We start from the raw sequence: 23952 nt of genomic DNA on the forward strand, positions 1-23952 counted from the left end.
AGGACAAGTTGTGGGCGTCTTTGTCCCTGCGGGGCTCTTATTTATTTCCCTTTACCATCCATAGTGAATTTGTCTAAGAAAAAATTATCTGTATTTGGTGGGGAAACATCTTGAGGAGAACAGTGTTGTTTGATCCATTTTAGGTAATTGGTTTGGAAAGTTTTGTTTGAGTTCTTCACTTTTAAAGGTTGTTTCTATGGAAGTAGTAATATAGAAATGGGGTTGCCAATTTTATTTCCCTCACAGGAGGAGTAAATTCTTGATGTCACAGTGTTTCCAGATGTAATAAAAGGACCCTACTTAGGTTTTCAGTGATAAGTATTTATCTCTGAGAACTTGAAAGAAGAAAGTAACTTTCCCAGCAGTCTTAAGCTCAACTTGGGATTTATAGTTTGCTTATATCAGACACTCTGCGTCACTGTCATGGCACTTCCCATGTAGACAGGTGGAAGGTGTGACAGTGCCTCACTGTACACACTTCACACGGACATACAACAGGCATGTGGTAGATAAAGACAGCCGTGACAGTGCCTCACTGTTCACACGTCACACGGACATACAACAGGCATGTGGTACATAAAGAGAGCCGTGACAGTGCCTCACTGTACACACGTCACATGGACATACAACAGGCATGTGGTACATAAAGACAGCCGTGACAGTGCCTCACTGTTCACACTCAGATGGACATACAACAGGCATGTGGTAGATAAAGACAACCGTGACAGTGCCTCACTGTTCACACGTCACACGGACATACAACAGGCATGTGGTAGATAAAGACAGCTTACTTTGTGATGCTCTAGAAAGTTTAAGTTCTCATCAGAAACTGTTGCAGTTATTTTACCAGTATGGCCTAATAATGTTTATTTTAGGCCTATAATTATTATTATGACAGTATTTTCTAACCTGCTAGCAGTCAATCAAGACACAGAGACTTATTATATTTTAAAATAGCCTTAGTTAACGTGGGGCATGGTAGATATTAATCCCCTAAACTACTTCCCATAGTGGGGCAGGTCTGGGATAGCTGCCCCAATTCCATGCCATCTGCTTCTAATAATTTCTATCCAGCTACCTCCCATGCATAATCTCAAATACTTGCTAATTGTCATCATCTGGGCCAAATCCTCCATCCACGCTGGCCATGTGCTTCTCCTCCACCTAATCTATGGTGCAGCCTCTTCCTTCCTCTCCTCTCCTCTGCTCTCCCTTCCTCAAGATTCTCTCTCTCTCTCTCTCTCTCTCTCTCTCTCTCTCTCTCTCTCTCTCTCTCTCTCTCCCCTCTCCCCTGGGAATCTTAGCCACACCTATCCCATTTGCCCTGTCCAGGTGTGAAGGCTTTTTATTAGTCAAACAGGTTAGGCTTTTAGGCAAAGTACAGGTGGGGCAGAGATAGCAATAGTTAGCATCAAAATACATCAGACCAACCGCCATCAAGAAACCTCATAAGGAAAGCTAGGGTTTTAACACAGATCTATTCTCATATGCATCCATTATTATGTACAGTGAGGCACTCACTAGAAAGCCCAAGTTAAGTTGAACTCTTGTACAAAGACTTCCTGTTCATATTAATGTCACATTACATTCTAAGTGCAAAAGTTTAGAAAGTATTAGTTTTATAAACTCAAACACTTAATTTGATTATATTAATAAGGTTGAAGTGAATTTATGTAGGCACTTGATATATACAGGTACAGTGATTAATTTTAAGGTGTCATTTGAAAAAAAATATAATGGAATCAGACCAAATTCAGAATGTATATTGAAAAAAATACCTTTCTGTGTTTCAGTGTACCTTCAGGGAACCATCTGTAGAGGACAGAGAGATAGGCTTGCCTGCTGGGCTAAAGCTGCAAAAATGTGAAAAAAAAACCTTTTTCCCACACAGTCCCCAGCCTTGTAGAGAAATTTTAATGCAGCAATAAGGCTGTTCTGGCAAGAGATCACATCCAAAGACTTACTATGTGTGTATGATTTGCGTGGAATGACACACCTTTATCCCTGTGGCTAGAGTACAGACATGCCCTTAGTATACACCTTGAATCCCAAACAATGAATGTAAAGTTAGTTTGTGGAAGGAAGCACCCATGTTTGAAAGGGACATCTGAGGGGCAGTTAGAGAAAGATTTGACAGAATGAGTCAGAGATAGGATACTCCCAACTCTCATGAGAACAGGGAGGAGGGAAAGGTTGCTTAAGAGCAGTGCCTAGTGAGTCAGGAGGGAGGGCAGCTCAGTGGAGTTCATGCAGTGCAGTGGAGTTCAGTGCAGTGCAGTTCATTTGAATACGGTTGAGTTCTTGCAGTCTCTTTCAGTCCCATCCAGTTCATGCAGTCATTGCAGTTAAGTCCTTGGCACTCAGAGGCAGTTTTTCCCCAAGCAGAGCAATTCAGTGAGAAGCAGAGAGAAGCCAGTTTAAATCAGTCAACTTGGAAAGGAGTTTTGAGCCAGAACAGCTGAGTTGAACCAGGCAGCCAGAGCTGAGAAAGAGCTAGAAATGGTGAGCTTATTTAGCAGTAAGCCTCTGCGACGACAATTACATCCTCCCCTCCTGTGTACTATAGTCCTAAGTCAAAGGAGAACAAACACGTGCCAACATGTTCAGCATGATGTTGTTCTAAGAGTGTTTTCTCTGAATTGCAGGCCCAGCCTCAGGAGAGCGGCTCCCGTATGTATTCTTTTCTGACTTTCTCATTTTACATAAGAATTGTATACCTACTGGTTGTCTCCCTTTTTTTCTGGTGCATCCCCCAAATTCTGAGCCACCTGCTGGTAGTGAAGAATCTTGTTTAGTCCAGAATAACAACAAAATAGCCCAAGTAACAAATTGTGGGCCTGTGTCCACAGTCTCTGCACTCACCTTGGTGTGTTTGGGATTCTGTAAATCACCAGGCACTGCTCTTAAGTAACCTCTCTTTCCGCTCCGCTCTCATGAGAGCTGGAAGTATCCCATTTCTTACTAATTCTGTCATATGCAACTATCCAACTCAATTTCCTATGTCAGTTTTCTCAATGAAAAGATTAGAGATTGCACCCTACCTGTATTGGTCAAAACCTTATCAAAGGCATGTCGGATAGATTTATTTCTTGGTGTCACACACCAAAGAAGAGCCAACCAGGACACTGAAGTAGATCACCAAGAGATTAGCTATAGGCTGTAAGAGGAAAATATGTTAACTAAATATGTGGTATAAAAGTGATACTTCATGTAAAAGTAAATGCAACAAAGAACCCAAACATTACCATGACAACCACAGTGTTGACAAACTTAAGGTGGCATATATACTTCAAGCTGAATTCCTTCCTAACTGTGAAAGAGAAAGCCCAGTTGTGTTGGTGGTTTTTAAGTCACTTTGTGGGATACTGGTTTACTATGCAGGAGGCCCTAGATTTGTTTGTTCCTTGGCGCTGCATTGATGGGGTGTGGTCCCATAGGCCTGCAGTCTTAGCACTCAAGAGGGGGCATGTAGGGGTGTGATGGGTTTAATGTCATCTGCAGGGTGAAGAAGGGTTTGTCGATTAGAAACTGGACTTTGATGATGGAAAGTTACAGGGAAGGTACACACTCAGAGCTAGTATAGTCTCACCCTTCTTTCAGCCATGCCTGCTGAAGGCAGTTGCCACCAAGAAAATGGTGTGCATAGACACAGTCCACTAATCCACCCAAGAATGAGGCCTCTTGTCCTGTCAGTTGATGTGGGTTTTCCAGATTGGTCAATTGGAGGAGGAAGTATCCTTTTCTTCCACCCATCCCATGACAACTTATTGAGAATTGGATCTTGGTCAGTGTGTGGTCTCCAGTGTGGTGGTTTGATCGTTAGAAACACCAAGAGGCATAGCAGGGTCAAGGCAGGGGAGTAAGAAGGCCACACATTTGAAGTGAGGCCCCTCAGCACCACTTGTTTTAAAAAGTCACCTTTTGGGTCAGGAATTGGAAAGTAGAACGTTCGTCCTTGTCTTATTCTGTCAGATAATTTGGTCACAGTGAAATGGAGGTAATTAATACAGTTTTCTGAGATGAAAAGTAGGAGCTGCACATAGCCCCTACTACCTTCCTACTCACTTTCATACACCCTGCAGCCTCTGCCTACTTTCCCTAAAGTAGATATTATATGTCGTCCACAAACTATAAGACATGGTTAGGTGGAGAATGGAAAGGAACAGTCATTGGGGGCCTGTCTGGGGGCCTGTGGACACAATCCCTGGGCCCAGCCCCCGTTGTCTGGAGGATTCTTCTGGCACTTGGTCAATATCACAGGGTAGTTCATAGGATGACTGTTTTCTATTTAGGGCTTTACCTTTGTTACTTTTCAGATTTATTAGGCTTAAAAGGGAGTCCCTCTAAAATGTTAGTGGTGTCATCATGCCAAGATAGGCAGGCACAAATTTCCCTGTGGTCCTGTGGCTTTGGAAGCAGTTTGAACGCTGGCTGTGAGGTACATCACACCTCCACACGCTTGCTCCTGAGAAGCTGTGAACTACGGAACTGTGAGAAACATTTAGCTGTGGGGTAGGTAGCACCCACACAATGAGGTTCATTTTCTGTGTAAATCTCTGACCTCTGAAGCCTGTAGAAAACACGTGATCAGGGAGAATCTGAGCTAAAGTAGCCAAGGACATGTATCACTGCCAGGATGTCTGGGTTTGTCGTAGTCACAATGTAGACAGCACATAGAAAAACCCAGTGTTGGTAGGGAGTGTTGATTATCAGCGTTCAGGATGCCCACACTGGGGGGACTAGATCGTTACTCACGCCTGCCAGTTTACTGACATTTACACATAGTATGAGGAGAGTTTCTGAGGTTTGTGAGCTACACACGCTGGGACAGTTGACATGTTAGTAGCCAGAATCATCTTACTTAATCCCCATGACTACTATTCTCCTTAGTGGAAGCTGGCAGGTGGAAATGTGTCACCAACTTTAAGTGGTCACGGGGAGTGGGGCAGGTCATCATTCTTCCTCCAGCCTAAATCTGAATTGAAACTGTGAATATAAATGATACCACAGTAAACAAAACCCAGAGATGTAAATGTAACGTACATATTAAAGATCTAATATCTTTCCCTGTAAAATACACTGCTATTGTATATCAAAGAATGAATAGATCAATGGCATTACATCCTGTTTTTAACATAAAGTGTATTTCTATGATATAACTATATACATTATCAAGGTCAAAAACTATATGCTAGAGTCTGAAAGATAAATGTGGCATGAAGCTTGTCTCCCAAGCCAGGCAATTTGAGTTCTATTCAGAGGATCCATGAAAAAAATGGAAACAGAAACTGAACTCAACAGAGTAGGACTCAGACCTTCATACAGGAAACACAAGAGTCAAGCCCTCTCACAAATACTGTGTGCATACGGGCATTTAAACCATAAAACTATATATGCTTAAGGTAGATACAGAATCTGTTTGTGTTGACCAGTGCTGCTTAAAACAGATTTGGCAGCTATCAAGAAAAAAAATGTCAACTTGAGCTAGAGAGATGGCTCAGAGCTTAAGAGCACTTGCCGTTCTTTCAGGGGTCCTGAATTCAGTTCCCAGCATCCATATGGTAGCTATAACCATCTATAATGAGATCTGATGCCCTCTTTGGCCTGCAGATACATGTGCAGGCAGAATGCTGTATAAACAAATAAATCTTTTAAAAAGTATTTAAAAAGGTCAACTCTCTTGCCTGCAATCTAGTTAGCAGAAGGGACAGAAATCAGTCATGCAATCACAACATTTAATTCGTGTAGCCCACTGTGTTGTCACCAGCTGAGAGTTATTTTGTGTTCTCCTAGTGCTCGCTGAGCAAGCTCAGGGTCTGAAGACCAGAAGGGAAGAGGAGGAAGCAGAGCCACACATCAAAAAGGTAAGGGGGCCTTTGCCTTTTGTAGACAGGAAGGTGACCTTTGTGATCCCTTTATTTCACTGGAAATCCTGTTTGAGTCAAAGCGATCTATGTTGACTTGGGAAGCGGATGAAATAGAACTGCACCACATCATGCAACCTCCTCACATACAGTGTGGGTGTCAGGTTCACCTTGAATGTTTCCCTTCTGGAACAAGTGTTTCCATTTTGACTAAATCTCCTTGGACTTTTTCACTCAACACTTGACAGACACCTTAGTATTAGCCTTGTACTCTAAGTGTAAATTCTCCTAAGAGGATTTCTTTTCTTTTTCATTTTCTGCAGGATGATAACAATGTCCCTATAACGGGGCAGGTAAAGTCACATTTCACAGACCACAAATGTTGTCTGACACTTTAGGTACACAAAGATATGGTCCAATTTTGTGCTGCCTTAGGGTTCAAAAAGGCACATGAAGTTGGAGCTTAAACCCCTGCGATAGAGCTGGGTAAAAGGTGACTAGGGAACAGTGTGGACTTGAGTTCTCATTGGCAGACATAATTGGTGATGGGCAGACCAGGAAGCAGAGGGCAGTTCAAACCCGTAGGCTGGGTAGCAGCTGCTGTGCGGGACAATCTTCTGGCCAGATCAACAATTTGCCACTCTGAAATCACAACTGGATCGCCTTCTGGGCCTGTTCCACAGATACACACACACACACACACACACACACACACACACACACACACACAAAAAAAAAACCAATTATATATTATACATATATGTCAGGAAGATCATATTTCTGATGATGTGACCACTCATGTCTCCCTTCATGGTCCCATGGGCTACTTCAGTTGAGTGAGTGTGTCCTATCATGGTCCTTGAGATGTGGACAAGCATATTGTCCCCTTCCCACACCATGGGTGCCACAGACCAAGTACTCATGTAGTGGATAAGAGCTGGGAAGATCAGCTTCCTCTGCAGGTCCCGGAAGTGCACAACAAAGATGTCCTCTGGTGCCGGGAACATCTTCATCCCCAGCTGATTGGAGCTCTGCTTCTCACAGCATCCTATAACATTACCCACCAGCTTCTGCTGCACCGCCATCCAGCTTCAAACCAGCCAGGGCCTACTGCTGGGGTCATGATGGCCCCCCAAAACTAGGGTGTGCCACTCTTCTGGTGACTTCTAAAGTTAAGGCATTTGGGAAGTGTTCCCCACATATCAACATAGTTAATGGTTCCTAGGTCTCTTAGGGAATATAGGGGTCGTCATCCCTTTAAGGCATGAGGCTTAGAGTAGATAACTGGGACATGGAAGCACCCCTCAGGAGGGAATCATCCCCACTGGTTGCTTGGTTGCTTCTGTGCTCTATTTCATTGTAGCTCTGGGAGTCCCCCTAGTACAGCCAAAGCTACCCAGCTATAGGTGTTGTCCTGACTTGGTACCCAATCTCAGGTCTCTGGGAGAGCATCACACACTGGATTAACATAGAATCTTTACCTGAGCAGTCATTTCAAGTTGTTCACCAGTGTCAAAATCATCAGATGAGACTGGAGAGATGGCTCAGGTGCTAAGAATCATCATCTTGAGAGGCCGGGGGTTCAGTTTCCAGCAGCCAAGTGATGGCTCACAGCTATCTGTCACTCCAGGGCTTTGGGTTCATGCCCTGTGCTCTTCTGCAATAGGCTTGCACATAGCACTGTGTAATTGCATGCTTGCCGGCAATATGCTCATATGAATAAAATACAAATGAATAAACCTTTAACAAAATCAATCAGAGGGGAACACAGATATGTGGGACCGGAATTCAGAATGACGTTGTCCTAAGAGTGTTTTCTCTAAATTGCAGGTCCAGCCTAAAAAGAGAAGACCATGTATGTATTCTGGCCTGGCCTGCTTAGGACACACTTTTAGATAATAGTGTAAATACTAGTGGTCTTTTCTGAGGTGCACCACTAATTTCTAAGGAAATGGCTTGCAGTAAGATTTCCAGATTAGTCTAAGAAAACAGCTACTGGTACCAAGTCACAACTCATACTCAAGTCCCAGGAGGCCCTGTGTTCCCCTGTGGGAGTGTGTTTTATAGGAAATGTCTGCACGTGTGTTTCCTCCATCAGTTTTCCCATTCATCCAACCCAGTCTTCCCAGTGCAAAAAATAAAAATAAAATAAAATAAAAATCAGAGTTTACATTTTACCTATATTTCTCTGTTCCAACCTCAGGCCACTCAGGTATGGTCGATTTCTCAAATTATCCCCAACACTTAGCAACAAACCATGACACAGAGCTAACTGATCCAACAGGCTGGCTATGGAGAACAAAAACAAATGTGTTCCCAAATATGTGGTACCAAAGGGACTCTCGAGGTTAAAGCCCCTACCTAATGCCTCACCAGGACATTGGTCACTATGGAGGTGGTCCAGCTTTCAAGTAAAACACCCAAACAAACGCACCCTACAGAGAACACAGACACTGCAATTGCTACTGCACATATCAAACAGCCAAGGCAACACCCATGCCCGTTGTCTGCAGAGCTTCACAACTGTGAAGGGCTGAGAAAGGACAGATCCAGCCACCGCAGCCTAGCTGACTCTCCGGCACTTAGGCAGCTTCACAGAGCACTTCTGCAGATCTCAGGCATTTCTTTAAGGCTTTACATTCATTGAGGTTTTTTTTTCCAGGCTTATTGGGTTTATAAATGATTCCTTATGAGATATTAGTGTCATTTTTTCCAGAATGGAGACCTGTGGACTCGCACAAATTTCCCTGTGTTCAAGTGTCTGTTAAAACTATTTGCCTGAGGCCACTTGGGACCATGGCCACACACACCATCACACTGCTCTTCAGTGTCCTGTTCACCCATATGAACTGAGCCCTCCCTACACTGACCATGTAGTGCATGTGTCAAGTGGACACTGGTATCTTGATCTTCCAGAACTATCTCTGGACTCTGATGAGTGTACTTTAAGAAAGTGATGACATCACTGTTAGAACATACAGCAGTTAACATTTCTCCTGGTTTTCTTCATGGTAGTCGGCTGACTTGTCCTTTTTTTTGTGTGTGTGTGATGGTATTTCAGTTTCTGCCATGATAAGAAGTCTTCTTCCTGCCATTGCATTTCAAAACGTTTCAGAGAAAAGACGGAAGGGCAGCATTGTAGAAACAGGTACTACCAAATGAAATGATCACATGAGCCATTCACATGACTAGATGGTATTGCATCTCACATGTTGAAGGGATGATGTCTTCCTGCAGTACTCGCTTCTCTGTCTTCTAAAGTTTCCAAACTCTTCCCTTTGGTTCCATGATACTGAGGTCTTAAACTGTTGACCTCTGTTCATTTTTCAGCAATGGCATCATGATCCATACATGAAGGTTTATCTTTTGACAAGTAACTGGTCTTCACAGTCCACTGAATTCCTTGTGATAAGGGAGAATCCTAGCTACTATAGCTGTGTGGGATTATGCTGCTGGGATAGCAGGTTTCCACCATAGCACAGATGTGGGCAGTTGTTGATCATAGTGTTGATGCTCATCTTTTGGGATGCCCATTCTCTGTGGACATGGGTCACCCCTGAAACCTGCCCTGAAGCCCTTCAGAAATGGTTGGATCTTTTATTGACATTAGGATAAGTGACACATCAGACACTAGAGTAGCACTCAGGATTTACCTGATGCAGCAACCATGTGGAAGCCCATGTGGAGCTGTGGTGCAGAACCTTAGGGGTCAACAGGGGAAAGAGCATCCTTATATGGACACTAGTGTGAGTTGGATGCTCTGAACCTGGACATCCACCTCACATAAAGAGCACAACAGAGAGTCTAATAAAGGGATGCCAAACATATGAGGGAGACTTTGAAAATGTAACAATGTCAGTATCTTCCACTCACCTATTGCATTTCAAAGGAAAATTAAATCAGTGTCATTTCATCATGCCCACTCATTAAGTCTCTTTCTTTAGAACAATGTGTTTTATAGAAATTCAGATTTCATGTTCTTGAGTTAGAGTCAAGGAACAGCAGTTAAAAGCACTTGCTGCTTTCCCTTAGGCCCCATGTTAGGGTCTGAGGATCCATGTGGCTCCTCACAACTATCTTTAATCGCAGTTTCAGGATCCAACAGGCCTTCGAGTACCAAGTATGCATGAGTTGGACTCACACACATATATAAAACGAAAAAATATTTTTCTTAAAGGCCATACAGGTAGGGAGCAAGTGATGCCTTAGCTGATAAGTGAGTTGGTTGGCTGGTTTTCCTCTTCACCAGAGTGGGATTCCTGGAACCCATGCAGAGACTGTAGGAGAGTCAAGTACATAAAGGTGGTATGTAAGGTGCAGATATGTGTGCTGTGACAGGTGGACTTATGCACTGATATGTGTAGTAAAATGATGATTTTCATGATGATGGTGATGATGATTACAGTGATGATGATGATGTTGTTGATGATGGAATTTCAAGATAAAAGCATCTTTGCTTGAGATGGATACCTAATCTGTGTATGCTGACCAGTGCTGGCTAAAATAGGTTTGGCTGCTATCAAGAAAGTAGTGTCAACTCTCCTGACTGTAATATTCTTAGTAGAAGGGTCAGAAATCAGCTATTTTATCAGAACATTTAATTCAGTGTTGACCAATGGGTGATAGATGGATGGCTTCATTCACCTTAAGGGTCTCATCATTTGGAAGGAGACATGCTCCATTTCTGATCCATCTTCAGCTCTTCTCCCTGCTGTCCTCTCCCCAGAGAGGAGGATGGTCTAGAGCAGCCACCCTTGCTGGTTACTCAGCAGCAGCCATTGTGCTGGACACACAACTCAGTCAGAGCCCACTGTGTTGTCATCAGCTGAGAATTATTTTGTGTTCTCCTAGCACTCGCTGAGCAAGCTCAGGGTCTGAAGACCAGAAGGGAAGAGGAAGAAGCAGAGCCACACATCAAAAAGGTAAGGAGGCCTTTGCCTTTTGTAGACAGGAATGTGACCTTTGTGATCCCTTTATTTCATTGGAAATCCTGTTTGATCAAATGGATCACATGTTGACTTGAAAAGTGGGTGAAATAGAACTACACAATGTCATTCAAACCTCCTCTTATACAGTGCGGGTGCCCATAATGTATTTGAGTGTTTAACCCCCTTCTGAAACCAGGGTTTCTGTTCTAAGTATCATGTGATCTTTTCACTCAACAGCTGACAGGCTGCTTATCATTTACCATGTACTTTATGTGTAAATGCCCTTGCCTCTTTTTCTTTTCTTTTCCTTTTTGTTCTCTCTCTCTCTCTCTCTCTCTCTCTCTCTCTCTCTCTCTCTCTCTCTCTCTCTCTCCCTCTTATTGAAAAAGGCTATTTCTGTGTAGCCTTGGATTTCTGGACATGCTTTGTAGACCAGGATGGCCTCAAACTCATAGAGATCTGCCTGCATCTGGCTTCCTGACTGCTGGGATTACAGGCATGTGCAGCAGCACCTGTCCCTCTGTCTCTTAAGGAGACTTCTTTTTTATATTTTCCATTTCCAGCACCATAGATGTAATGTTTCTATTACGAGGCAGGCGAAATCACAATTCACAGTGCTCCGAATGTTGTCTAGCACTTGGCTATGAAATGATATGGTCCAATATTGCACTGGTTTAGGATACAAAAAGGCACGTGAATTTGGAGTTCAAACCTCCTGGGGTGGAGATGGGCAAAAGGTGACTAGGGAATTGTTTGGGCATTAGGAATGGTGTGGGCTTGAGTTCTGATTGGCAGACATAATTGGTGATGGATGGACCCAGATTGCAGAGGGCAGCATCCCACATCAGATTAACATAGAATCTTGATTTGAGCAGTCTTACCAATTAATTTGCCATCATCAGAAGTGTCAAAATCATCAGAAGTGGCTGGAGAGACGGCTCAGGTGCTAAGAGTACTGAATGGACTTACAGGGGGCCTGGGTTCGGGTCACAGCATCCACATGCGACTCAAAACTTATGTGTCACTTTAGTTCTTTGGGATCGTGCCCTCTTCTTGTGGGTGTAGGCACTGCACACAACATGGTGCAGTTGCATACTTGCAGGCAACAAGCTCATGTCAGTAAAGTACAAATGAGTTAGCATGTTAAAAAAAAAAAAAAAAGCAACCAGAGGGGAACCACAGATAGGTGGGACCAGAATTCAGAATCATGTTGTCCTAAGAGTGTTTTCTCTAAATTGCAGGCCCAGTCAAGGACGAGACGGTCATGTATGTATTCTGGCCTGGCCTACTTAGGATACAATTTTAGATAATAGTGTAAATACTGTGGTCTTTTCTGAGGTGCACCACTAATTTCTGAGGAAATAGCTGGCAATGAAGATTTCTGGATTAGTCTAAAGAAGAAAACAGCAACTGGTACCCAAGTTGTAACTCCTGCTCATGTCCCAGGAGCCCCTGTGTTCCCCCGTGGGAGTGTGTTTTATGGGAAATGTCTGCACATGTGTTTCCTCTCAGTTTTCCCAGTCATCCAACCCAATCTTTCCAGTGAAAAGATGTCAGAGTTCACACTTATCTACATTTCCCTGTTACAAACTGATCCAACCAGCCAGCTATGGAGTACAAGAGTGTTCCCTAATATGTGGTACCGAAGAGAGCCTCCAAGTCATAGTCTTTACCTAATGCCTCACCAGGACATTGGTCATCATGGAAGTGGTCAGGCTTTCATGCAAAACCCCAAACAAGTGCAACCTACAGAGAACACAAGCACTACCATTGCTGTCACACACATCCAACATCCATGGCAATATCCATCCTTTAAAATGTCTGTAGATCTTCACAACCATGAAGGGCTGAGAAAGGCCTGGTGTGCCGGTACATGGAACTGCATCCTGTTACCTAACAGGTCCAGTGTTTTATCCTTAGCACTGTATAAACTGGGGGTATTGTGGCATATGGCAGGTCAGAGTTTCAAGGTCACTCTGGTTCATGCACTTCCAGGCCAGTTTCAGCCTTGACATGAGATGTTGGGTGGACACAGCTACCACCATCCCATTGCACAGAAAGATGCCCATGTACCTCTAGTCACAGTGAAATAGACAATAATAAAACTGTACGTTTGTTTTGTTATGGTATTCCAGTTTCCACCATGATGAGGAGACTGCGACTAAGAAGAAGAAAATCCATTACGAAACCCGTGGTAGCTGAATTTCAGCAGGCTTCTGAGACCAAAGGACAGTGCAGCATTGTCGAGGAAGGTACTACCAGATGATATTGTATCTCACATGTCAAAGGGATGACGTGTAACACTAGACTTTACTGTACGAACAGTGTGACTTCGCTGGGTGCAGTGGTGCACTCCTGTAATCCCAGAACTCGAGGAGACAGAGGCAGGCAGATCTCTGTGAGTTCGAGGCCAACTTGGTCTACAAAGGAAGCATGTGACTTTACCTAGTGGTACAAGAACCACCAAAGACTTTAGGAAAGCATTTACATGTTCATGTGGGATCCCACCGAGTGCTCTAAAGCAGAGGGAAGCTGAAATGCTGCTCTTGTGTGTGAGCCACTTTCTCCGCTGACTTTCTTCCAGACATGGAGAATGAAGCCCTTACTTTGGAGGATGATCGAAGAAGTGAGAAGGACCTCCAGCAAGGGAAGCAAGGAAGCAAGGACGTGGGTACTGGTACGTAATGGCATCCCAGCTACGGCTGGGTGGCGGAGTGCATGAGGAATTTCTTGTTTCTCCCTCCTAGACAGGTAGAGTAATTGAGAAAGCAAATGCCAACATCTCCACAGGCTGGCTCTAATAATGATGAGACTCTATGAAGAAAGGCCCAACGAGAAACAAATTTTGAAGTAGCTTGAAGGCTACCATTTCTTCCTCGAAGGAAAGACGTGGCAGAGGGCAGAGGTGGTGTGCTCAGAGGTCCAGGGAGCAGGCTGGTCACATTGCAGCCACACTCAGGAAGCAGAGAGCAAACAGAACTGGAGCTCCATGCTTAAACTTCTAGTCTTCCTGTAGAATTACTCATTTCCTTCAGGGAGTCTCCATCTTCCAAAGATTCCAAACTCTATCCTTTGGCATTCTCAGCTAGTTCAAATACATGAGGCTGTGGGGGAACATTTCCCTTTCAAGTTCAGAGGACAAGAAATGGGGTTTAGGAACTTGGGTAAGCTAACCATCCCACACAACATAATGGATTCTCAGTAGAAATACAAGGACTTCATTTTCTTCTGTGATGTATTTTTTTTAAAAATCATTCTTCTTCCACTGAAGAAGACAGTGTGTTCCAAGTAAAACTGCCTCCTCATCCTCATGGTGTTTTTTTTTTTAGTAAGTATTTGTTATTGCACAATAGTGTCATGAAAGTTTATCTTCTGTTGAAGTAATTGCCCTCTGCAGTCCACTGGATTCCACTTGAGGAGAATTCTAGTTACCACGGCTGGGTAGGGTTATTGCTGCTGGGATGTCAGGTTTCCATCATAGTACAGATGTGGACAGTCCAAAACAGGAAGTGATGCCAATCATAGTGTTGATGCTCAGACTTTGGGGTACCAATTCTCAGGCTTCGGGGTACCCATTACCTGTGAGCACTGGGTCATCCCTGAAGCCATTCAAAATGTTGATGACTGTTATTGACATTAGGAGTAAGATAAGAGCATCTAAGAATTCTGAGGCTAAGTAATGTATACAACTAGGCTACGTGACACAGGAGCCTCTAGCACATCAGGATGCACCTGATGTCTCACCTCTTTGGAAACCCATGTGGACACCTACACGTGTGTGAGCCGTTCTCTCTATTGACTTTCTTCCAGCCATCAAGGATGATAACCTCACACTGAAGGATGACCAAGGAAGCATGAGGAGCCTCCAAAGCGAGGAAGGGGTCATAGGTAGGTAATGGCATCTCTAGTCAGATCTGTGGGACAAAAGTGCAGGAGGCATTGCTTGTCTCTTGCTTATAGAGAAGCAGAGGAAGTAGGAGAACAAGTGACAAGGACTCCCCAGGCAGGCTGGAATAAAGATGAGACTCTATGAACAAAGGCCCAACATGAAAAACTTTGAGGTAGACAGGGTTCATTCTGGATTCTGCTTCAAGGCTATCATTGTCTCCAGGAAGGGAAGGCTTGGCAGAGGGCAGAGAATGTGTGGTGAAGTCAGGCATGGTGGCACATGCTTGAAAGATCAAGAGAGGCTGAACCCTGAGACCTAGGGCAGCCTGGGCTACAGAGTGAGTTCAAGGAAAGCCAGGGCTACATAGAAAAACCCTGTGTCAAAAATCATAGGGAAAGAATGGTAAGACATCCAGGGAGGAGCCTGGTCATGCAGCATCTACACTCAGGAAGCAGAGAACACCCAGAATTGGGCCTCCACTCTGTTTTAAAAATATATTTTATTAATTTATTCATATTACATCTCAATTGTTATCCCATCCCTTGTATCCTCCCATTCCTCCCCCCATCCCTCCCAGTGGGCCTCCCCTCCCCTCCCCTCCCTCCCTCCCTCCTTCTCTCCACTCTTAAGCCTCCTGCAGCACTTCCTCACTTCCTTCAGGGAGTCTCCATCTTCATCTTGGCACCCCGCAGTTAGCTCAAGTATATGAGGCTGTGGGGGACATTTCTCTTTCAAAACCAGAAGACAAGCTTGGAGTTTAAGACTTTGTATAAATGACTATATCATGCCACCTAAAAGAATCTTGGTAGAAATACAAGGACTCATTTTCTCATGTGATGCACTTTTAACATCCTTCTTCCACTAAAGAAGACAGCATGTTCCAAGTGAAAACTGCCTCCTCATCTTCATGGTGCTTTTATTAAAATTAGTTCAGTCATTGCATGTGTGCTACCTCTAATTGAAACCGTATGTGTGAGATCTACAGTCTTTTGTGAACTCAGGGAAGTGATCCAGGATGTACATCTGTCACATCCTTTTCTACTATGATGCATTTTTATCATCGTTCTTCCACTGAGGAAGGGAGTATGCTCCAAGTACAAACTGCCTCCTCATCCTCATAGTGCTTTTATTAATAAGTAGGTCAGTCATTGCACACCTAAGTCAAAACCACGTGTGTGAAATCTAGAGTCTTTTCTGACCTCAGGGAGGCCACACAGGATGCACACGTCAAAGAATAAAAAACAAAAGGATAATTTAATGTTATTTTGTATGTCTAGTGACATGGAAATGAATGAAAAACTTCCTGAATTATGGGGAAAAAGTCAGGCTTTGATTAATAAACACTTGATTCTGGTCCCTCTATGTCCCCCAAGAAGTCCAGGTGGACAGCTTAGGCAATGAAGTATCTGATTTCATGTCCAAGGACTTTCCCATGACTCGGCCGATGGCGACGTGGAGAGGCACTCACAATTTTGAGGCATTATTAATGAAGGATGCTGTGTGCAGCTCTTTCCATACTACATTATTTTATATCCACCATAATCTACACAGCATCCTTGGATTGTCTCTTTCAAACAGGCCCTGAGGATCATGGTTAGGAAATGGAACAGTCTCGAGACTCAGGCTGACCACACTTTAGAAGTGGACACCGTGTATGCGTGAAACCTAACAAAAGCATCATTTCAAACCCTGTATCTGACTTTGTTGGACGTGGGTGTGGAGAAGAAGATGTATCATAGAAGAGCAGTGGCTTGAGAATTTGAATCCAGGACGTTTGTGAGTCTGTCAAGAATGCTAAACTGTGAGGTCTGCGCCCTTCTGCCAATCGCTTAACTTCCTGAACATTCACAACACGACTTCGATTCATTAATCCACTGAAAACAGCACAATCTCTCATCCTTTGCTTATGATGCACATTTCCTGGTTATCAAGGAGACACATCAATGAATGGACCCATGGTGCTCAGGGAAAATAGCCAAATAGGACATCACATATGTGGACCGTGATTCTGAGGTCCTAAACTGTTGTTCTCTGCTCATTTTTGAGGTATGGTGTCATGCATGGTCCATACACCAAGGTCCATCTTCTGTTTAAGTAACTGGCTTTCTGCAGTTCACTGAATTCCATCTGCTGAGGTAGCGTCCTTGCTACCATATGCTGGCGGGGTTATCGTTGATGGAACGTCCTCTTTCCATCCTAGTACAGATGTGGACCACCCACAGGAGAGGCAATGCTGATTTTACTGTTGATGTTCAGCGTGCCGGATGCCCATTCTTTCTGAGCACTGTGTCACTCCTGAAACCTGCCCTGAAGCTCTTCGGAAATTTCGTGGTCCTTCATTGACATTAGCAATATGATAAGTGTGTGTAAGAAAGTCGGAGATTAAGTGATATATGCCACTAGGATAAGTGACATGTGGTTCCCTAGAGCAGCACTCCAGGGTTTACATGGTGCCTCACCTTTGCGGAAACACGTGATCACCAACATGTGTGTGAGCCACTCTTTCTACTGGCTTTCTTCCAGCCATTAAGGACAAGGGCCTCACAGTCAAGGATGACAGAGCCAGTGTAAGGAACCACCATAGCGAGGAAGAGGACACCAGTAAGTAATGGCATTTCCAGTCAGATTCGTGGGACGCAGTGCAGGAGGTGTTGCTTGTCTCTGCCTACTACAGAGATAGAGGAAGTGGGAGAGCAAATGACGTGGACTTTCCAGTCAGGCTGGAATAATGTTGAGGCTCTATGAACAAAGGCCCAACAAGAGACAGTGTGAGGTAGAGGGGTTCGTTCTGGTTTGTGCTCCAAGGCTATCATTTCTTCCTGGAAGGGAAGACTTGGCAGAGGGCAGAGTTGGTGTGGTCAGAGGTCCAGGGAGCAGGCTGGTCACATTGCAGCCACACTCAGGAAGCAGAGAGCAACCAGAACTCTTAATCCTCTTGACTTCCTGCAGAGGGTCTCCATCTTCTAAAGGTTCCAAACTCTCCCCTCTGGGACCCTCAGCTACTTCAACATTTCTCTTTCAGAACCAAACCTTGTGTAAATTGACCATCTTGTGCCACACAGTGAATCTGTGGTAGAAAACCACGGACTCATTATTTCCTCATTTTTATTGCCCTTCTTCCACTGAAGAAGACGGTGTGATCCAAGTGCGCACTGCCTCCTCATCCTCATGGCTCCGTTCACTGGGTAAGCGGCCCAGTCGTTGCCCGAGTGTTCCCTCTGCTGGAAAGTACATGTGCCAGATCCAGAAGTTTTTGTGACGTCAGAGAAGCCACACAGGATGCACATATATCAAAAAAGGAAAATGGATGGAGACTTTTACATTATTTTGTATGTTTTATGGCATCAGAAATGAATGGAAAACCTTCCCGTATCATGGGAAATGGCCAGGCTTTCATCAGGACCTATTTTGGCAAATGCTTTTAACCACTGGGCCTCATAGTCTCAACATTTATAAAGCAGTTTCTTAAAATTTTCAACATTTTATAAATTATTTTTAGGCATCTGTTTTTTATATATATGTCTGTGCGCCATGGCTTCCAGGAAGCCCTGAAATAAGAGTTATAGATGGTGGCCAGTTAACATGTTGGTAACTGTTCTCTGGAAAAGCTGACATGGTTTTTTACTGCTGAGTCATCTTTTCAGCAATTCCCAGGCTTTCCCCTAATCATTCAGGGAATCAAGGCACAGCCCATTTGCTAATCTCTGCTTTCATTTATAAGTATTTTTTATTTATCGCATATTTTCTTTTGTGGAACAAGCATCCACGAGCTCATGAATGTTGACACGGAGAATAGAAACAAAAGGAACACACACCACACAAAGACTCTGAAGCCTTCAGTATTCATACATCTGAAATCACTGAAATATAATGCAAAAATGTCATTCGGTGTATAAAAAGACCAGGCTTCACTAGCAAGCAATAGTTGGCCAAGACTTTGCATGTCCTTAAGCCCTGGGAGGGCAGCTCAGCTAGTGAAGCACTTGCCTTGTAAGCTGGAGAACCTGATTTGAGTCCCAGAAACTCATGCGAGACACTGTGCAGTGGGATAGTGGTTGTAGTTTTCAGTCCTATCAGGAGCTCAGGCTCCTGTCAAGGCAGCCTAGGCTACTTGTCACCTCCCAGGTCATTGACTACTTTTCTCCAAAAAGGAAAAAGGAGACAGTGCCTGAGGAAGGACACCCAAGGTGCTTCTCTGGCCACACACATGCACAAGCACCCATACATGGACATAAACACGCTTACTCTTTGCAGCAGTTACATGCAATTTTACTTCCTTTGCATACAGCCTTCAGGCTCAGGTCTCTTAGCTCTAGTCACAGAGGTGCAGAAGGCTCCCTGAGTGTGACCTCTGTGGGTGAAACTGGACCTCAAGGGCAACATCTTTAAAGAGAGGCTCGAAAACCCTAACTTCAAAACATGGAAACCAATCATGCACAATCAAATTATATGAGAAAGTCAGGGCAGGTAAATTTTGCTATGTTGATATTGATGAGACAGGAGAGAAACATGAGCTAAAGAGAGTCTGTTGAACCCTTGTGGCTTCAGGCAGAAACCAGAGAGCCAATCTCTATTCTTTTTCCAAATATAGCAGTTATGGGACCTTTGGATATGACTGTCCTACAGGCAGGAGGAGGACAAGGTAAGGTCAAGCATCCCTGTGCGATGCAGTGGGAGTGTCCAGGAGCAGCCAGGTCACACCCCTAGTGCTTCAGAGGCCGAGGGAGCAGAAAAGGGAGACACGAGGAGGCGTGCATGCACCTCTTCTCAATGCATAAGGACAAGCAGTGCTGTCTGTGGACTTTGCTGTGCCTGCTGAGGGCTCTGTCACTTAAACGTGATCTCTGCCAGAATACCTGGTCCCTCTCGCCTTGGCCACCTCCAAACCTCCGGCTTTTGGTTGTGCTTATAGATCAAGATCTTGTGAACTGTGCTTGGAATTTTGTATACTGAGCTAGGGGCACAACTCTTTCACGGGCATCAGATCTTAGGTTGTGGGCCCATCAATGCGAATAAACATACCTCCTTTTACACCTTGGGGGGGAAAAGTGCTGCAGAGTCACTGCAGCAGCTGCAGTGTCCTGGGAGGTAAGCACACAACTTACAACTTGTACCTCATTTTCAGCCTGTGTTCTCACCCTGGAAGGACGTGAAGTGTATGAAAATAGGGCGGTTAGCCCTGTCATCTGGGAGTCTCATGTCTAGTGAACGTTGAGGGATACAGTCTTTTGGCCCAGTTTTGACCTGGTTAACAAAGATTCTTGAGTGCACGAGATGGAGTGGATGGGCTTCGTGTCCTCCCTACAGCTAAGGTAGACACTCAACAGAGCTAAAGGGCCTGGACACTTGGGCATAACTCTCCTTGGAACGCTGGGGCCTACCCCATCTTCTACAATCACATTGCCATGGCAGCATAGTCTTTGTTGGTCCCCTGACATCTGTGGATCTCCTGCGGGTTCCACTCAAGAGCGCTATGAACTGTTTCTTCAGTTCTGTAGGCCCTAGTGTGTAAGCTAAGTATTCTTTCCTCCAGTTGTCTTCCCAGGAGCCTCTGCAGTAACGTCACAGCCTCTGCTCACCACAGAGTGCGGTGACCTGGCCCACGCTCTCTCATTGCCCATGCGCTGAATCTGTCCTGTGTGGCCTGCCTAGCCCCAAGACCATCTCCTTTAATCACCCTTTCTCGGATTACGCCTTACCCTGAGCCTCCACTGTCTTCCTCCTGAATCCCTGAGCCAGTTTGGCAGCGAGTTCCCTGCCTGGCCATCCACAGAGATTGTAGGACCTTTTTTTACCTACTACCTTGTTCCTGACTTTTTGTCTCTGGTCTCATTGTCCACAGGACCTGAACTAAGCCTCTGCTGTGTTTCTCTATTCTCTAAACTGAGTGTTTTATTAATAGTTCTTCATTTACCCATGAGTACCTCGTCCCCCATGAATCATGGGCCTACTTGACTCCCCCACAAAGCTGCTGACATGTGCTTGACCCTAATGCTGAGAGGCCAGACCTGATCCCCTCATTGAATCATCCCTAGGAGACTTAGTATGTCACCTCAATTTCTCCTTTTACTGAGGAGCAGATAGGAAGGCTGATGGGGACCAAGAAGGAGAACTGCAAGAGAGGAGAGTTCACTGTCCTAAGAAGTGTTATTCTCAGCATGAGAATAAACACAGAGAGTCAAAACCATTAGGAACGTCCCCCAAACCTGGCAGTAGCCAAGGAAGAAGGCGTAACACTGTGACAAAAACTTGGTCAAAACCTGATCGCTTTCTCTTTAACAAATTCCTTTCTATTTCCAGATTTTCTTTTGCCGGGGCAAGTTACTTTTGGATCACCAAATCTGCCACGAGAGACCAAACAGGAAATCAAGAAGTGACTGCCCTTCATCCCTTCCCCAGAATCCTGGAGGTGAAGCAGCATTTCAGAGCATAAAGTGGGGCGCTCACCCCGCTTCTGCCTGGCCCTTTAACTCCCAATATCAATGTTCATGTGTTGAGAACTATTGGGAGATGCAGGTACCAAACTGCACACATCCTTCTGTGATACCCTCAGCGGCTCGCTGTCGACCCAGTCTGTAGAATAGCTTGGGACAGTTGGGCTGTCCCAGGTTGGACGGACTTCAGCACTGCCAGCACGTGGTGCTGCCTGGCAAGCTGCTGTCCCAGCTGTAGTAGTTCAAGTACATAGAACAGGGCACCTCTCCCACACACACCTGCGGGGTGAGTTCCCATTTACAACTCTGAACGCGACTGCCAAAAACCACTGGGTATAAATGTCTGCACAGGCACAGTGTTGGAGGAGCTCCTCCACGCTGTTGGAGGAACAAGCTTCAGGAATACACCCTGCGGGACTGCACCTCACACATAACGAAGTGGCTGTCACGCAGCTAAACATCTGCCTTGACCTGCTGGTCCTGGACCCTTAAGGTTGTGTTTTCCACCAGCTGGGGAAGGCAGCCCTTTAGCTAATAGAGACTTTTATGAGATCATGAGTGACAAGTGTGTGGGCTGTGTGGATGGATAAAGGGAGGGCTTGGTGGCCTAAGATCTTAAGCTGGGCAAGGGTTGGGTTTCCTGGGACATTGTGGCTCCCCTCACCCTCTTGACTCTCTGAGCATCAGGCAGGTTTGTTCTCATGAAAACTTTGTAAAGTCTTTCCTGGATGGCCACCCACTTCATGTGCTTATACCTTGTGTGTCTGGTGTAGGCTTCTTCCTGGGCCTTCAGCCAGTCTGTCTTCTCCATCTGAGCTTTCCTGCTTCTTAGCCTTAGCCCAGAATAACTCACTGCATGAGGCTGTTGTCACTAGGGCCCCCACCGTGTCAGCATCACAATTCATAGGCCTTTGCTTATCTCTCAGCCAACTTCCTGCCTAGAGTGTTGCTCTTTTTCTTTCTTTCTTTCTCTCTCTCTCTTGTTTTTGTGTGTGTGTGTGTGTGTGTTTTTTTGTTTGTTTGTTTTTTGGAGACAGGTTTCCCTATGGAGTTGCAACAGGTCATCAGTAAAAACTATCCCTTTTATATTGTATGTTGTATATTGAATTGCAAAACAGACCATCAAGGAGGAGTAGGACAACATTGAGGAACCAGAGGGAGAAAGATCAGAGGTTCCTGCTCACAGAGAGTGGAGTTAGAAGATTCACCAGCGAGCAGAGAGCTCGGTGGAGTCTTCTAGGTTCGGTCCACAGACAGCTTGGCATCTTCTGTCAGGCAGAGGACCTGCTAGATTCCTGGGGAATTACGCAAAGGGGTTTGCCCCACCAAACTCATACACAGAAGGTTTCATTCTTGACCTCCTTAATTTCCTTTCTCTCCTGTTTAGGGTAGTCAGGTTGTAAGGAAGGAACATGCCTTTAATAAATTACTAATAAAATAGAATTGTTAAGAAATAAGAGCCAATAGTCCTGAACTCACTTTTCATACTAAGGTGGCCTAGAACTCAGACATCCACCTGCCTCTGCCTCCTGTGTGCTGGGATCACAGCCGTGCATCACTGGGCCCAGCTGCCTGTCATCTTTCCCAGCCTTGTGAAGCATCCCTGTGTACCTTCCATGCCTAGGACCAAGCAGAGCCCCACCCTCCTTCCCACAAACACTGTCATTTGAAAGTCCATTTCTCTGGTCTTCTGGCCCTGTGTGCATGGGAAGGTCGCCCTGAGCGGGAACATTGTTGGTCCCTTTTCCTTGCAATGACACACTGTTTTGGTTCCTAGCTTTACTTTTTAGCTTCTTAATTTCGCAACGTCATCTTAATAAATAATTGAGGCTAGCCACAGATTCATGGTGTACCTACCTCTATAGAACGGAATTATAGGTGTGAGTCACCAAGTTCAGATTTGCAGTTTGCCTCTTGCATTTGAGTGAGTGAGTGAGTGAGTGAGTGAGAGAGTGAGTGAACTTCCTAAAAGACACAAAAACACTGCAATATACTGTTGTAGGGAAACTCAATTATTCAGCCAGGAGTTGCTGATGTGGCATGGCCTTTTCAGTGTTGGGGAATTGGGTTGTGGACCTTAGCCCTTTAGGACATAGCCTCTGCCCAACCATTTCTAGAGCACCACAGTCCACTACCCTTCCCAACTGGATGCTTTGCCGTGGGTTCCCAGGTCAGAATGGAGAAGGTTGCACAGGTAAAGTTCTACCATGGAACTTGGGGCTGGGCTGCCCCATATGCGTGATCCCACGTGTTCATTAGTGTTGAGCTGAAATGCCAGTGTTAGTGCTGTATTGAGTGTGAGGAGCTCAGGGTCGCTGAGGCCCTCAGCCAGTCTCCTTTTTATGCCTTTACTCTCCCTGGGACCCAGAGAGGTCAGGCCCCTTTCCCTGGGCTGCCTGCTTGCTGGGAATCTGAGCCTGGAGTTAAGCTGCCCTCCCCCCCCACCCCCCACTGCTTAGATTTGAAGACCTCACCCCCTCTGTGGCTTATGGGTGTGGCTGCAGGGTTGCCTCTGCCCCTCTTCTGGGTGTCTGTGCTTCCCTTGCTGCCTTCTGCCTCCTCCTCCCTTCTAGAGCAGTTTTCATGGTCATCTACCCGTGGTTCTGCCTCTCTGACTTTGGGTTTCATGGTAGAAAATAGCTTCCTGTGTATGATTATCCTCTTTCTCATGTCTCAGTGCAACCTGGCGGGCGGTAGGACTTTGGACCCTGCCATTGCTTCTTGACCTGAAGGGCTCCCTTCGTCTTGTCGTTGTTCCCACGCCGCCTTCTCTTAGGTAGTGTCCTCCCCAGGTGGAGCTCTGATGTCCCTTGGGAAGAAGCATGTCTTTTCAGCTA

The 23952-nt window shown here is 45.1% G+C and overlaps 1 protein-coding gene across 10 annotated transcripts in view; it reads left to right on the forward strand.

Moving 5' to 3' along the window:
- Positions 1 to 23952, forward strand: part of LOC311597834 (uncharacterized protein) — a 60933-nt gene that overhangs the window by 21083 nt on the left and 15898 nt on the right. For 9 of the 10 annotated variants that reach the window (XM_084782308.1, XM_084782311.1, XM_084782309.1 and 6 more), the window contains 10 exons: positions 2646 to 2670; positions 5794 to 5864; positions 7695 to 7719; positions 8926 to 9012; positions 10716 to 10786; positions 12034 to 12058; positions 12928 to 13044; positions 13377 to 13469; positions 14603 to 14680; positions 20982 to 21090. In XM_084782308.1, coding sequence (XP_084638434.1) covers positions 2646 to 2670; positions 5794 to 5864; positions 7695 to 7719; positions 8926 to 9012; positions 10716 to 10786; positions 12034 to 12058; positions 12928 to 13044; positions 13377 to 13469; positions 14603 to 14680; positions 20982 to 21058 — 669 coding nt within the window. In that variant the 3' untranslated portion in view covers positions 21059 to 21090. Of the gene's footprint in view, positions 1 to 2645; positions 2671 to 5793; positions 5865 to 7694; positions 7720 to 8925; positions 9013 to 10715; positions 10787 to 12033; positions 12059 to 12927; positions 13045 to 13376; positions 13470 to 14602; positions 14681 to 20981; positions 21198 to 23952 lie in introns of all 10 variants that reach the window. The other variant, XM_084782306.1, reaches the window with a different exon arrangement.

The sequence above is a fragment of the Acomys minous genome (assembly GCF_964271855.1).
Source record: "Acomys minous genome assembly, chromosome: 5".
Classification (NCBI taxonomy): Eukaryota; Metazoa; Chordata; class Mammalia; order Rodentia; family Muridae; genus Acomys; species Acomys minous.